At 44.0% G+C, this 16,705-nt stretch overlaps 1 protein-coding gene across 1 annotated transcript; it reads left to right on the forward strand.

The window, feature by feature from the left end:
- The first annotated feature begins 1,392 nt into the window (after nt 1-1,392).
- On the forward strand, nt 1,393-16,547 carry LOC108228710 (high mobility group protein B2). Its single transcript, XM_017404311.3, has 5 exons — nt 1,393-1,546; nt 4,882-5,040; nt 5,817-5,968; nt 12,789-12,963; nt 14,122-16,547. Exons 2-5 carry the CDS (start codon nt 4,891-4,893, stop codon nt 14,245-14,247), a joined length of 603 nt encoding a protein of 200 aa, XP_017259800.1. The 5' UTR covers nt 1,393-1,546; nt 4,882-4,890; the 3' UTR covers nt 14,248-16,547.
- The last annotated feature ends 158 nt before the right edge of the window (nt 16,548-16,705 follow it).

Consider the following 16,705-nt stretch of genomic DNA (forward strand, 5'->3'; position numbering starts at 1 on the left):
TTCGTTTCATGATTTAAGAACACAAGAAGGTAAACAAGAAACTTCGATCCTACATATTATATAAGAATAAATGACTTTTTATAAGAACTGGATGGAACTTGGTATCTCACTGGTTAAACAGGTGTTTAATGATGAAGGGAATCTCCTTTCTTACAAGGAATTTTTATGCAAATTTAATTTCCCTATTACACCAGGAGAATACGTGATAGTTTTTTCTGCTCTACCTAACGGAACAACAAACACTAAAGATCTACCTAAAAACAGGTTAATGATTGGAGATATTGATATCATCAAAAATAAATGTTTTAATAAAATTAGAAGATCATTCTTACGTAAGGTAACTCTTCCCTCTGGCAGGACCTGTTGGTCTTCTCTGTACCGTGACATTGACTGGAACTTAGCTTGGTTGAGTGGATAAAAATACTCTATGAACTACAAAGTAAAGCAGATTCCTATCACAATTTTACACAACATTTATCCAAAGAAAAAGACATTTGAATGATTTAAGCTTGTAACTGACTACTGTTTGTTTATTGTTCTTTCTGTGAATCTGTGAGTTGTTGTAGATGCTGATGGCTGTGGGCAGGAAGGATCTCTGATAGCGGTCTGTCCCAATGTGTCCTCAGTCCTGGTGTCCTCAAAGAGCCCCACCAGGTGAGCCTCGCTGGCCTCCTGCGGAGCCATGATGGTTGAGCTCTGGAAGCTCAGGTTGGTCTTTATTCCTGGGTGATCTCCTGGACCAGGTGCTGGAAGGGCAGCTTCTGGATGAGCAGCTCTGTGGACTTCTGGTAGTGGTGGATCTCCCTGGTATCGGGCCTGTAGCGGTGAGGCTTCTTCACTCCGCCGGTCGGGGCGCTCCTGCTGGCAGCTTTGGTGGTGAGCTGCTTCCTGGGAGCTTTATCTCGGGTGGATTTACAGGCGGTCTGCTGGTTCTGGCCATGACTGGACTTCAGGGTTCTTCACATTTAACACTTGTTGTCATGGTTACGCATCATAACAAAATGTCCAAAAGTAAAAAAGGTTTCAGTAAAAATCCTAGCTGCACAGCATCTGATACCAGAGGAAATAATGATCCAAAAAAGTGATTTACATCAAGAAAACAACAACCTCTATGTATAACTGTTTCATCTCCCCCTGGCATTTTGTTTGTATGATTGTTGTTGTTGACTGGTTAACAACCAGATGTTTTATGTCTTATAGTTTTCAATAAATAAATGTATGCCTGTGATTCCCGCCCTGGTAGCGTTGCAGTGAGGGCGGAGACATGTAGAGAGCGGGTTTGACTGGCAGTTGTCTCAGCCGATCACAGACGAGGACTGACATAGACTCCGCCCACTGAAGGCGGTGTGACTCCGCCCTCTGAAAGAAGAAAACCAACAGGAGTGGTGCTGGGGGCGTGGTCAAGCCTGAGCTCGACCCAGTTTGAAAGTGAACTAACGGCTCCGGTCGCAGCTTCAGCCCCTAAAACAAAAAGAACCAAGAAAACCCACAAAAAACCCTGAGATCCAGTCCAAGTCTTCTTTACCTGTCCCGGCCATCCTACCGAGTGAGTACCTCAGTCCGTCCTCCGGCGGGACCAGGGTTTAAATGCTGGTTTTTACCTGGAGACGAGCTGGTTTTCATCAGCCGGGTCTATTTATCCTGACGTGTTTCAGTGATGAAAGGCTGGAAAAATAATAAAATGGCCGCTGTAACAATCACACCATGGCTGTGTGAGATGTAACCCTGTAATCCTGAATTTTGATCTGTTTCTACCGGGAGGACCGTTATTCACAGCGTGTTGATGTAAACATGTAACGCCCATTTTAGAGTTTGAATGCCAGGAAATAGTCTGCCCCCCCTACACAACTGACGTCTTCAGAACATAGTCTGAGCCCTTCGTTGAAAATGCGTAGGAGCAGTAGTTAGTCTGCGTTTCCATTGTAAACGGTTCATGTAGAATAAAAACGGTAAAGCGATTAAATATAAAAATAGATGTTTTTTTAAAAGTAATGCGGTGTTTCCTAACGTCTCTGCGGATTAAACCTCAGAATGTTCAGCTAACAGAGGGCCGCTCCGCAGAGGGCGGGAAGCGGCAAATGGTGGCTCATTGTTCTGCTGCTTGTTAGCTTGGCTAGGCTAACTGCTGCTAGCGCCGCTTAATGGTCCATTTGTTAGCACGGCTAGGCTAACTGCTGCTAGCTCCACTCTGTGTTCTATGTTAGCTTGGCTAGGCTAACTGCTGCTAGCTCCGCTCTGTGTTCCGTATGTTAGCGCGGTTAGGTTTACTGCTGCTAGCTCCGCTCAACGTTCTATGTTAGCTTGGCTAGGCTAACTGATGCTAGCTCCGCTCAGTGTTCCGTACAATGCGTATGTTAGCACGGCTAGGCTAACTGCTGCAAGCTTAGCTCAACGATCCATATGTTAGCACTGCTAGGCTATTTGCTGCTAGCTCTACTATTGTTCTCCATATTAGCAAGGCTGGCTAACTGCTGCTAGCTCCGCTCAGTGTTCTGTATGTTAGCATGGCTAGGCTAACTGCTCCTAGCTCTACTATTGTTCTCCATGTTAGCAAGGCTGGCTAACTGCTGCTAGCTCCGCTCAGACGCGGACAGCTACAGGTTTAAACTCTGTGCTTACAGATCCGGTGTTACAGCCGGGGAGGATACCGCGGGTTCGTACGATCTGACCAGGGTCAGTACCGGACAGACAGAGGGGTGCAGTCGGGTTGGTGGGCCTACTGGTTCTGCCTACAGTGATGGATGCTGAGGCTGTGGTGTTTCTCTTTGTTCACAGTGAGCCTCAATGAGAGCTCTGGTGGACATAACTGTTGATTGCCGAACAGATTAAATCATAATATTTAACAGTTAAAACATTAAATACTTTAAACCCTGTAGGTTAAAGGGTCAAGGTGTCCAACAATAAAACAGATAATTTATACCAGTTATTAAGGATCAAGAAAGAATTTTAGCTTTCACTTGATCGGTCCAAACCTGGACTGAGTGGTCTAATAAATAAAGCAGGTTCTGTAAAATGTCGTTTTACAGAACCAACATTTTACAGAACCTATCTTATTTTAACCCAGAGCTCATTTGTTCCTCTGTGGTAAAGGATATTTTAATGAACTATACTCAGACTGTCTTTATTTTTTTGTTAATTTTTGTCTCCTCTTTTCTAAATCAGTGACTAACTTCCTCTCAGGTGTCCTCTGTCTGTCCTCAGCCTTTTGACAGTTTCAGTCTGTTCCAGTCAGGTTATATTTCCACAGATAAAACAAAGGTTTTAGTACTGAAGAGGATTAGGGCCATGGTGAGAACATTTATTTATTTTCAAAATTCAGACTTTTTCTCAGAATTCTTAAAGTCAGAATTTTAATAAAAATGGAAAGACCCACTGTGGCCCTAACACTGTTTTATATTTTAGAAATAACACTGTTTTTAATACCGTATTTTCTGCATTATAGGATGCACTAGATTATAAGACGCACTGTCAATGAGTGGTCCATTTTCAAACTTTTGTCATATATAAAGCGCACCGAACTATAAGGCATGTCGTTCACCTCCCAATTCTTGAAACTTCGTGCAGACTGCGCGCCGCGCTTCATTCAAAATGGATAATTTTGCTGCTCTAGTGGAGCTGGTTCGCCTGTATCAGCATTGATATGATCTCTATGAGAGATCACAAAGATAATCAATTGGTTTAAAACTCACGGAAGAATGCTGCACCAATGTAAGCGTCAAGTAAACACCTCCACCGCTCGCTCAGGTCTGCGTGCCGTGGGCGGAGCCCTGTGCGACCATAATTGAGTCTTAATGCTGCAAGCAGCGTGGCTTTGTAGTTTACCAAAGTTGTGCTAAAACATTACGACTTCTTACATATATAAGGCTCTCCAGGTTATAAGGCGCACTGTCGTTTTTTGAGAAAATTGAAGGCTTTTAAGTGCGCCTTATGGTCCGGAAAATATGGTAATTAGATTTTAGTATAAGACGTCCAGTCCAGGTTTAAATAGTCTGTTGGAATAATGAATGAGTTTATCACTGTAAACACATTTTCTGACATAAACTGTTTTAGACTGAATGTATTTAATTGATTTAATGTATTTGCTCAGTTTGAACTGTGTGCCCCACCCAAAAATAAAAACATTAGTAATTTGGACCCTGAATCATTTCTAAAAAATTTTGCATTAGACGAAATGTCTAAATGTTTGTCCACTTTTGTAAATAAATTTGCCCAAACCATCTGGACTTCTGTTCTGCAACTGAAGACGTTTCTCTTCTCATCTGAGGAGCTTTCTGTTCAAACAGCAGAGAGGAGTTCAGCTTTTAAAGCTGAGATGTTCTGTAAGATGGACTAAACCAGACATGAGCTCATCACCCCCGGGTCATTTTCTGTCCATCAGCTTCCAGTCTGTTTTAGACTTGATTTTAAACTTAAGACCAGGACCTTAAGATAAACTTAAACATCTTCACTGTTTGTCCCTGAGTCTGAATACAAACGTTGAGCTAACCGGGCCTTTTGGGTCGCTGAACCCAGACTGTAGAACCAACAACCTCAGGACTGCATCACTGATCTGGACCTTTTTAAATCTAATCTTTAAACCTTTTATTGAGGCAGGCTTTAATACCTGGTGGCACTCTGGTGTTTTTGTATTGTTTTATTGATTGTTTTTACTTTTGTGTTGTGAAGCACTTTGTGCTCCGTTTGGCTGTTATAAAAAACTATAAATAAATGTTGATTGGTTGATGATTTCTATGTATTTCTACAGAAACAGTGTTGGTTTTTATCTGTGCTGCTGATTTGTTGTTGGAGATTCATTCTGAAATGATCAGTTTGTTCTGGTAAAAGGTCACAGGTCATCCTTTTCTGATTTAACCCCTTATCCTCTTCTTCTGCTGTTTTCAGGCCGTCAGTATGATGCGTAAAGACGTCAACAAGCCGAAGGGGAAGACGTCGGCGTACGCCTTCTTTGTTCAGACGTGTCGAGAGGAACACCGCAAGAAAAATCCTGAACAGTCTGTCAACTTCGCCGAGTTCTCCAAGAAATGCTCTGAGAGATGGAAGGTGAGACAGTGAGGGGGGACAGGGCAACAGGAAGGGGGACAGGGACACAGGTGGGGCAGACAGGGAGACAGTAAGGGGGACAGCGACACAGGTGGGGGAGACATGGAGACAGTGAGGGGGACAGGGACACAGGTGGGGGAGACAGTAAGGGGACGGGGGGGGAGACGGGTGTGTGGCAGAGAAACAGCTGGTGGGGCAGAGGACATTCAGGGAAACGGGAAGGGGACAGAGACAATCCTTTGTGGTGATGGGAAGGTTAATGATATTTCCATCTTTAATCAGAAAGAAGCTGCAGCTCAAACATTAAATCAGTTTTCTCTCCTCTTTTTAATCAAACATTCTGCTGCAGTTTTTTTTTTACATTTTTTTTTATTCAGAGTCGGGGGAGCTGGTTTCTGTTTCAGCTGTTACTGTGAGAGACGGGGGACACCTGCACAAGGACCAGTCCATCACAGGGACACATGGAGACAAACAACCATTCACCCTCTCACTCACACCAAGGGACAATTTAGAGTTACCAGTTAACCCAACATGCATGTTCTCGGTCTGTGGGAGGAAACACTCACATGCAGGGGAGAACATGTAAACTCCACACAGAAGCGCGCCCCCCCCCCCTGTAGGACAGTGCTAGGAGAAATGCTGCATTTACTGATGGATGTCAACTATAGAGTCAAAAACAAAAAGCAGAAGGTTTTAGGACTTGTGCAGGTGTTGGTTCCTAAACAGGACCTGGTTTTCCTCCCTGACTGACCTCTGTCTGTCTCTGCTGTTGCCAGGCTCTGTCTCCCAGTGACAAGAAGCGCTTTGAGGACATGGCCAAGGCTGACAAGGTGCGCTACAACCGGGAGATGAGGGACTATGTCCCCCCTAAAGGCTTCGGAAAGAGGGGCCGCAAGAGGAAAGACCCCAACGCCCCCAAGAGACCCCCGTAAGTCTGCAGGTCCACAGATCAGTGGTCTCTGAGACCCCGTAATTCTGCAGGTCCACAGATCAGTGATCTCTGAGACACCTGTAGGTCTGCAGGTCCACAGATCAGTGGTCTCTGAGACACCTGTAGGTCTGCAGGTCCACAGATCAGTGGTCTTTGAGACACCTGTAGGTCTGCAGGTCCACAGATCAGTGATCTCTGAGACACCTGTAGGTCTGCAGGTCCACAGATCAGTGGTCTCCGAGACCCCATAAGTCTGCAGGTCCACAGATCAGTGGTCTCTGAGACCCCGTAAGTCTGCAGGTCCACAGATCAGTGGTCTCTGAGACACCTGTAGGTCTGCAGGTCCACAGATCAGTGGTCTTTGAGACACCTGTAGGTCTGCAGGTCCACAGATCAGTGATCTCTGAGACACCTGTAGGTCTGCAGGTCCACAGATCAGTGGTCTCCGAGACCCCATAAGTCTGCAGGTCCACAGATCAGTGGTCTCTGAGACCCCGTAAGTCTGCAGGTCCACAGATCAGTGGTCTCTGAGACACCTGTAGGTCTGCAGGTCCACAGATCAGTGGTCTTTGAGACACCTGTAGGTCTGCAGGTCCACAGATCAGTGATCTCTGAGACACCTGTAGGTCTGCAGGTCCACAGATCAGTGGTCTCCGAGACCCCATAAGTCTGCAGGTCCACAGATCAGTGGTCTCTGAGACCCCGTAAGTCTGCAGGTCCACAGATCAGTGGTCTCTGAGACACCTGTAGGTCTGCAGGTCCACAGATCAGTGGTCTTTGAGACACCTGTAGGTCTGCAGGTCCACAGATCAGTGATCTCTGAGACACCTGTAGGTCTGCAGGTCCACAGATCAGTGGTCTCCGAGACCCCATAAGTCTGCAGGTCCACAGATCAGTGGTCTCTGAGACCCCGTAAGTCTGCAGGTCCACAGATCAGTGGTCTCTGAGACACCTGTAGGTCTGCAGGTCCACAGATCAGTGGTCTTTGAGACACCTGTAGGTCTGCAGGTCCACAGATCAGTGATCTCTGAGACACCTGTAGGTCTGCAGGTCCACAGATCAGTGGTCTCCGAGACCCCATAAGTCTGCAGGTCCACAGATCAGTGGTCTCTGAGACCCCGTAAGTCTGCAGGTCCACAGATCAGTGGTCTCTGAGACACCTGTAGGTCTGCAGGTCCACAGATCAGTGGTCTTTGAGACACCTGTAGGTCTGCAGGTCCACAGATCAGTGATCTCTGAGACACCTGTAGGTCTGCAGGTCCACAGATCAGTGGTCTCCGAGACCCCATAAGTCTGCAGGTCCACAGATCAGTGGTCTCTGAGACCCCGTAAGTCTGCAGGTCCACAGATCAGTGGTCTCTGAGACACCTGTAGGTCTGCAGGTCCACAGATCAGTGGTCTTTGAGACACCTGTAGGTCTGCAGGTCCACAGATCAGTGATCTCTGAGACACCTGTAGGTCTGCAGGTCCACAGATCAGTGGTCTCCGAGACCCCATAAGTCTGCAGGTCCACAGATCAGTGGTCTCTGAGACCCCGTAAGTCTGCAGGTCCACAGATCAGTGGTCTCTGAGACACCTGTAGGTCTGCAGGTCCACAGATCAGTGGTCTTTGAGACACCTGTAGGTCTGCAGGTCCACAGATCAGTGATCTCTGAGACACCTGTAGGTCTGCAGGTCCACAGATCAGTGGTCTCCGAGACCCCATAAGTCTGCAGGTCCACAGATCAGTGGTCTCTGAGACCCCGTAAGTCTGCAGGTCCACAGATCAGTGGTCTCTGAGACACCTGTAGGTCTGCAGGTCCACAGATCAGTGGTCTTTGAGACACCTGTAGGTCTGCAGGTCCACAGATCAGTGATCTCTGAGACACCTGTAGGTCTGCAGGTCCACAGATCAGTGGTCTCCGAGACCCCATAAGTCTGCAGGTCCACAGATCAGTGGTCTCTGAGACCCCGTAAGTCTGCAGGTCCACAGATCAGTGGTCTCTGAGACACCTGTAGGTCTGCAGGTCCACAGATCAGTGGTCTTTGAGACACCTGTAGGTCTGCAGGTCCACAGATCAGTGATCTCTGAGACACCTGTAGGTCTGCAGGTCCACAGATCAGTGGTCTCCGAGACCCCATAAGTCTGCAGGTCCACAGATCAGTGGTCTCTGAGACCCCGTAAGTCTGCAGGTCCACAGATCAGTGGTCTCTGAGACACCTGTAGGTCTGCAGGTCCACAGATCAGTGGTCTTTGAGACACCTGTAGGTCTGCNCTGTTGGTTTCCATCAACTGAATCCAGTTTCTGAGCTGAAAGCGGGCTTGGAAACATATTTGTAGTATATGCTGGTAAAATGAGTCATATTAAAGGATTTTTTTTCATAATTTGTAATTTATCACTCAGCTAACAGCCAGGAAGTTTTCTTAAGACTAGTACCGGTTTAAAAACCAGATTTTTATCGGTCTAGAATGACGTCGGGAACTCGAGCCTCATATTTCAAAAGAGGAATCCCACATCTTCACAATGATGTTAAACATTAAACAAAGTTTTCCATCCTTTGGCAGCTGGCAGAGAAAAACTGTCAATTTCAAAGGAAATGTATTGGAGTAGAATTAAAGGCTTATTTCTGAAGACATATTTGTTAGAAAACTGCAATTTAAAGGTAGATTAGGAAGATTAATTTCTGTTTTAGATGGTGTATTTATGGGCGTGTTTTCTTTTTTCTAATTTCAATTACAGCCAAAATCAATATTTTCACTTTTCCTGCACTGCTGCTTCTGTTCATTCTGACTCATTTTTTATTTTACTTTTATTTAGACAGGTAGTCTCATTTACAAGAGAGACCTGTAACAGAACATCAGTTACAAACAAATCATAAAACATTTTCTGACATTTTAAAGGCAGCAGAGTTTAAACAAAACCTAAACAAGATCAGGTCTGAAATGATGGTTTTTCCTTTTTCTTTAAAATGTCCCAGAAGGATCAAAGTGGACAGTTTAAGTTTTTGCTGCAGTTTATTCCAGGAAGATGGATCAGAACAGGAGAAGACCTTTTCTCCAGGTTCTGTTTGACCTGAGGGGTTCTGAAAGAGATCAAACTGAGACTGGACTGTCTTTAAAACATCTTAGAATATAGAGAAGGAGGCAGCAGGCCTAGAATGGATTAATAAATGAAAGTATACCAGTGTAGAAGTCTGCAGGTAGATAATGATGGTCAGGTTACTGAGTACAGAGTACAGTGGTGTGTGAGACATTTTGTTATAAATCCCTTCATGATGCGCAGCATCCAGCATATCCAGAGAGCTGGCCGGGGCGTTCATATAAACATCACCTGAGTCCAGCAGGGAGGAAGGCTGCAGGCACCACATCTTTATGAGCCATTAAAGGGAAGTGGGAGGTATTTCTAAAATAAAAAAATCCTAGTTTTATCTTTAGTTTTTTATGGTCAATGTGAAACGAAGGGGCTTTTTATCTATGACAATGCTGAGATATTTATAAGTTTCTACAAACTCTATAGCTATGAATTTATACACCTAACAGGCAGTATGGTTTGTGTTGTACTTTATATTTAGCCAACAGAGGTCACATAAATTTGTTAACATGTTTCCAGTGTTTTTATCAGATGTTAATGAGCCGACAGACTAATACAGATGTAACACAGAGACTTTGATGGGGATGGTCTTGGTGCTCCTCTTCCTCTGTCTGCTGGAAGGTCCTTCATCTCTGAAACATCTGTTTTTAGGTTTTTTAGTTTTGAGTCAGCTCTAATCTTCTGTTTTTTACATCAGTCAGCCATCATAAATCTGCTCTGAAGCTTTGTAACAGGAGGGTAAAATCATGTTTCACATGTCTGCTGCTGCAGGTGAAATTCAGTTTATTTATTCAGCTCCAAGTCACAACAAAGGTCCCCTCAGGTCTTTGACCAAACCCTTCACATTATAAAAGCCAGTCAGTAAAAGTTCTCTCACTCAGGAAGCAGCAGATTGAGTTGAATCTTCACTTCGTCTCAGTCTCCATCCTGAGCAGCAGGTTGGTGACAGTGGGAAGGAAAAACTCCTTTTGAACAGGAAGAAACCTCCAGCAGAACCAGAACCAGCATAAAGGCTCAGTTACAGTTGAGCTTTGTAGCGTCATGCAGGGCTTCGCACACGGCACGGGGATCTGAGCGGTGGAGGCGTTTATACTTGATGCTTACGTCGGTGCAGCATTCTCCAAAAAGACGGGCAGTACGCTACAGAACCAGTGGAAATGTGGTAAAAAGAGAGCAGACGGTTGTCACACCACAAATAACTGCACATATTCAGGAGGAAGAGCTGTTGTGTTTCTGGCTGTGATACAGAGAGGATGTTTAAACTTAAAGCATTCAGTTTGACTTTCAGTGATTTATTTGCTTTGAATGAAATGTTGAGTAAATCAATGACATAAGGAGAGTTAGCTGTACTGTATTATTAGTTGTGATTCACCCATCATAGGACTAATATTTCTATAAACACTCCTTTTTATCGGCTGCAGCAGTAATCTCCTTCCATGGGTTTTAAACTGTTTGATTATCTTTGTGATCTCTCATAGATGGATCATATAAATGCTGATACAGGCGAACCAGCTCCGCTAGAGCATGGAGCGATCTCCATTATCAGATGGAGCTGGGTTGTTGAGAAGTGGAGATTTTAAAGTAGGGGTAGAAAGATGTTCTGATCCAAAATAACTCAAAGGTTCTTTATATTAGAACAGAGCAGGCCGGGGACACAGGATTGTTCAATGAGACAAAGAGTTTGAGTTTGTTCTTCTTGTAACAACAACAATAACTTAAAGATAAAGTCAAGGGTTTTTGGTTTGGTTGGTTGCAGTATTTTTCCTAGCCTGTGCTCTCTCTGTCTTTGCTTGATGGGAGTTTGGTCTCGTGTGCAAGTTGGACGTGTCTGTATTCTAATATTAATTCTCTGGATGCACCATGAAACGTGCACATCAGTTAGTTTTGTACACATTTAATTTAATGTTAAATTTTAGATACAGAAGTTCACAGAATGTTAGTGAGAGTGGTGATAAATCAGTGTTGGTGTCTCCCGGCTTCAGTGAATGGTAACATGTGAACCTGTACAGACATTTAATCATTTATTACATGACATGACCTTCATGGGGGTACGGGTAGGGAAAAATGCCATGCATGCATGGGGAGACCATGTAATGTCTCTGGTTGGAGGGAAACCTGCAACCTTCTACCTCTGAGGTGACAGGTCTAACCAATCACTGTTCTAGGAACAGAACATGAACATTTAGACATCAGGAGTGGATTCATTCATACGAAGAAAGTCCTCCTGATTAGATAGTGACAGATAGCTCATAAAGATCACTGAGAGAGCTTTAGGTTACTTACACCCCAGATTAACCAGCGGATGATCATCCTGATGATGATGTTTTTGGTTTCTTTTTTGTGTATCTGTTTTTTTAGTTTGTGTTTCTCTTTTCTTCAGTTTATCTCCCTGTTTCTGTTTTCTGCTTCTCATTCCTGCCACGCCCATCTACACCTGCTCTTTGTTTCATTCAGCCTGCATGACCTGCTCTTCTTTAGCTCTTTATCTGGTCCAAGGAACCCAAAGTGCTTTACACTGCAATCATTCACCCGTTCATCCTCTGATGGTGACAGAAGTGAAGCGGCCATCACACCGAACCCTCTGACCACCACCAGTAGGCAAGGCAGGTGAAGTGTCTTGCCAAGGGCACAACTGCAGGGGCTCGAACCAGCAACCCTCCGGTTACAGGACGAAGCCCTACCTCCTGAGCACTGCCAGCTCTGACCACCCAGTTGCAGGATAAAGAAACAGCAAACAGATTTATTGCCAAGGAAACACTGACAACACAGTAACTTTGAATTTAGTTTCATAAATGAGTCAACCACAAAGAGAATCGGGAGTTAATTCATCGTGTTTTGAAACTAATGTGAGACAGACGTCCGTCACACATTTATTGGAGTTCAGCTCCACGTCTCTCTTGGTTCCTTTGCTTTGATTCTGATAGCTTACATCTCTGCAGGAAGACACCAACTTCATCTGTTATTTATGAACGGTCAGAGGCAGCATAAAGACGGGCTGGTTTGACTGATTGATAGGAGGTTCCTCTGTAGGGTCATGGAGCTCAGAGACCCTGGATCTGAACAGCTGATAGGAGCTTCCTCTGTAGGGGGTCACGCTCAGAGATCCTGGATCTGAACAGCTGATAGGAGGTTCCTCTGTAGGGGGTCACGCTCAGAGATCCTGCTTATGAGTATGGGAGAATGGTTGAGCGGATACAAAATTAGTTTTAAAAAAAAAAATGAAGCAGACACTGGTTCTTCTTTCCAGCCAACACGGGGGACTTTTATTCCGAGCACCTCTGTAGTCTGTGAACACATTCACAATCCTAACCTTCTGACACAGACAGGGCGTATAGAAATGAAAGTTATTACGTCGGTGTGTGAGAATCCTAACCAATCCATGCTCATCTTATGATTTGTTTAAATCCTCTGACCTATATCTCCAAACTTTTCTAAGACTTGATAAATGCTCCTAGTCTCGTTCACTGGGTCAGCTTGACCCAGAACATTTCAAACAAGATGGTGTTAGGGTGCTGCTATACGCACACACACCCACACCAACCACATACACACTAACCCCACACTCAGACACACACACACACGTCCTCTAAATGAAATAAACTGTCTGGATGTGTTGTTGACTCTGCAGAGAACATAAATGTGTTTTGTCATCATATTGTTTTCTGAAAATGTTATTTTTTTACTGACCTTGTTTGGTTGTGTATGGTATCATTCAGCTCAGCGGTTCTGGTTCTGTCTGTGTGCAGGTCAGCGTTCTTTGTGTTCTGCAGCGAGTACCGACCCAGCGTGAAGCAGCAGTACCCGGGTCTGTCCATAGGAGACTGTGCCAAGAAGCTGGGAGAGATGTGGAGCAAACTGTCCCAGTCTGAGAAACAACCGTACGAGGAGAAGGCCCAGAAGCTGAGGGAGAAGTACGACCGGGTGAGACCAGAACCAGAACCAGAACAGACTGACACAGGTTCACACTGCAGGTCTTCAGGATCACTTCTGATGTGTTTGCTGAGATCCAAAGTTTGTTTGTTTTATATAATTAATCTGACCTCCATCAGACTGCAGAGTGAACGGTCTGTAGCTCTGAAGTGACCGACGTGTGCAGAGGATGTGACATCACACACAGCTCGCTGTCTCCAGAAGTAAACATGGAGGCACCACGTCATTGTGTTGTCCAATCAGAGCAGACTAAATCATTATCAGCCATGCTAGTTTTTTCAGGGTTTCTGTTTAATCTCAGTGCTTCCTGTCTACTCAGGGGCAGAATCCGGTTTCAGGAACTGGAGCGATGTCCTGAAAGTAGAAACAAACTCAAGTATTGATCCCATCATGCTAGTGCTGATACAGGATATGACAGGATGGTCCACCAACGTTAGTAACATATGTTGGTGTAGAGTCTCAATAATCCAACACTGCCTGATGTTGGAATCAACATCAATAACTGGATCGATCCACAGACCTCTACTTCCATGTTGTAAAAGTCAGTAAAAGGTGACGTCATCGTTCAGCCTGTAGCTGTACGAAAAACATCAGACATCAGATTCTGTGCCACATGTGGAGGTGATCTGGGTCAATATCTGTTACAGATGGACAAAAGAATTAGATTTGGGACACTTTGCCTGCAGTGTGAACAGAGCCAGGGACAGAGACATGTAGAGACAGAGAGACAGAAACATGTCCTGCTGGTGTCACAGTCAGGTCAGTGCAGCTGCAGAGACTGATGGATCAGAAACATTCATCCTCGCTGGATGCTTCAGAATCAACCAGCTTCTCTCTGTCTCAGGACATGATGGCGTACCGCGGCGGTTGATGGATGGATGAATGTATGAATGGATGAGTTAATGAATGAGTGGTGTTATAGAATCAATAGGTACATGTAAACCCTCAGTTGTAAACCTGTCTCTGTCTCAGGACATGTTGGTAGTTGATGAATGTATGAATGGATGAGTTAATGAATGAGTGGAGTTATAGAAACAGCAGGTACATGTGAACCCTCAGATGTAAACCTGTCTCTGTCTCAGGACATGGTGGCGTACCGCGGCGGTTGATGGATGGATGAATGTAAACCTGTCTCTGTCTCTGTCTCAGGACATGGTGGCGTACCGCGGCGGAGGAACCTACACCAGGAACCCCGACTCTTCAGCTCAGGGAGGAGAGGAGGAGGAGGATGAAGAGGGGGAGGATGAAGACGACGAGGAGGAGGATGATGAGTAGAGAGACTGAGTGTGTGTTGGAGGCAAGTGTGTGTTTCAGAGGTCAGACAGGTGAGTGGGCGGAGCTTCACAGAACATCGTCCCGTTCAGAAACAACTCTTCAGACATGTAGGGTCTGAGGAAGAGGAGGCAGACAGGAGAGGATGAAGGTCTGCAGGTTTCATGGAGTAGAGTGACATCATGTTACTTTCTGTTTCCAAAGGCCCCGCCCCCTTTTGGAGGAAAGCTAATGGTGTCAAACTGCTGATGGGACCTGGAGACGACAGAAACTTCTGAGCAGCAGATAAAGGATCAGTTTGTAGTTTTGTTTCTGTGAACAGAAAGGCATTAAAAGGAGAGATTATCAGCTTCAGTTCAGCTGCAGAGAGGATTTAAACGGTAACAATGGCCGCTGTTTTATTCTGTCCTTAGAAATCATCACTACATCCAAACATAAAATCACTTCAGTGAAAGGCATCAGCTGCTTTCACTACAGAAGGATTTTCATGTTTATGAAAGGAGGCGGAGCTTAGAGACATTAATTTACTACCAGACAAAATGGAGGGGTTATTTGTCCCAAAAGGGGCGGAGCTTTGAGCAGCTTGTTTTCCAGCAGTCAAAATGAAGGGGTTGTTTTCTGAACAGAGAGTAAAACTCAGATGTGTTGCTGTGATCTGTGAGCCGATGGTTCAGATCAGAGATGAACTGATCTCAGGTCAGAGGTCTGAACTCTGAAACAGCTTCTACCAACACATCCTGGGTTTCTCAGATCCAGTTTAATATCACTGACACTTTAAACATGATAGGATTGGTGATATGTTACTCTGGATTTTATTAAATTGGTATCATTTTATCTGAAACAGGAGAGAAAGTTTAAACCACCTGTTTCTGTTCAGATTAAATCAGGACTTAATAAATTATTCAGTGATGAAGGTCAGTTTCTCTCATCCAGCCTCTGTAAACTGTCAGATTTAAATATATTCAGGTTCTCAGTCATCCAGGACATGATGATCCTGGTGGAGTTAGAATTCAGCAGGATCAAATTAAAGTATTTTAGCTGATCTGTGGTTTTATTCAGGCTTTTTTAGAGTTAAAATATAAGATCTGTGAAACATGAACAGACAGTTTGATGCATTCTGCTCTCATTTCCTCTGATAAATAAACAAAGAGATTTTCTATAGTTCAGTGGTGAGCTTTTAAAGAAAAAATATTAGTTTATAATTTTATCATCCAAAATATGGCTTTACCAAATAAAAAAAACAACAAACAACTGGACTTCTTTTCTCTTTATGAAGCAGTTTGTCTTCTCATCTGAGGATCTTTATTAATTCAAAACTGGAGAGTTTGGAGTTCCAAGATTTAAACTTCATAAAATGATCTGATTATACAGCTAAACACAGATTAATCTTCCTCCCCTCCCTCCTGAGGGTCATTAGGGTCTCTGTTTGGGTCACATGAATGAAGGTGTTGATTGAAGTGAAACTGATTCAGGATCAGGCTTAATGCTCTGTTGGAGGTTTTAGAAAACTGACTAAAAGAAACGTCTTCAAGTATAACAGATGTTCAGATTCTGTTGTTTTGTTTTAATAAAGCTGAGGTCAGTGAAGTCAAAGTATTTAATAATAAAATCAGTCCTTTAGAACTGCAGTGAATTTAATCCTGACTCTGTGAATCTGTTTAATCTCCAGGTCAGATTGTTTATAAAGAAGGCCTGTAAACTCTTCTGCTGCCTGCAGTGTAGCTGTACTGCCCCCTGCTGTTCAGGAAGAGAACTGCAGGAAGTTTAGAGGGTTTTAACAGTAAACATGTTGATCAGGCTCTATGTTTTTAATTACAGAACTATAACATCAGACACATTTATTAAATGTTACTGTTTTTATCAGCCTCCAGCTGATGGAGGCTGAAGAAAAGCAGAAGAGCTGAAACCTAAAACATCGTTAATGTGGGTCTGTTAGTCTGTTAGTGTTGTGATGAAGACTTCACAGAGACAGAACCAGAACCAGAATATTAACCTGGATCTTACTGCAGAGCCTCTGATCCATGATCAGGTCTGAAGGCTCTCAGCTTCCTGCAGGAACCTGAAATAAACCTGTAGGCTGAGAAAATAAAACCTTCAGTCTAACAGGTTGGTTCTGCAGCATGACTGTAATAATATGAACGTTTATTTGTGTTTGTCCAGTTGTTCTATAACCTTACATCTCTAATCTAAAACCAGTGTAGTTAAATATTTAGGAACTTTAAAATCTAAATATATGCATACTGTGGGATAATTTAAAAATGATAAATAAATAACTTCACAGAAATAAACATCATAAAAAAAATCAGCCTCTGTTTTTAGGAAACAAACATTAGTTTGACTCAGAGTATCTCCTAAAGAAACTCTGTTAGAGTCATGAATCAGGAAACTCCCTGTGATCCACATCCATACCTGATCCGGACCGGGTTAGGGTTCTGATTCATCTGACTGGCCTGAGACCAGC

The sequence above is a fragment of the Kryptolebias marmoratus genome, unplaced genomic scaffold, assembly GCF_001649575.2.
Source record: "Kryptolebias marmoratus isolate JLee-2015 unplaced genomic scaffold, ASM164957v2 Scaffold118, whole genome shotgun sequence".
Lineage (NCBI taxonomy): Eukaryota > Metazoa > Chordata > Actinopteri > Cyprinodontiformes > Rivulidae > Kryptolebias > Kryptolebias marmoratus.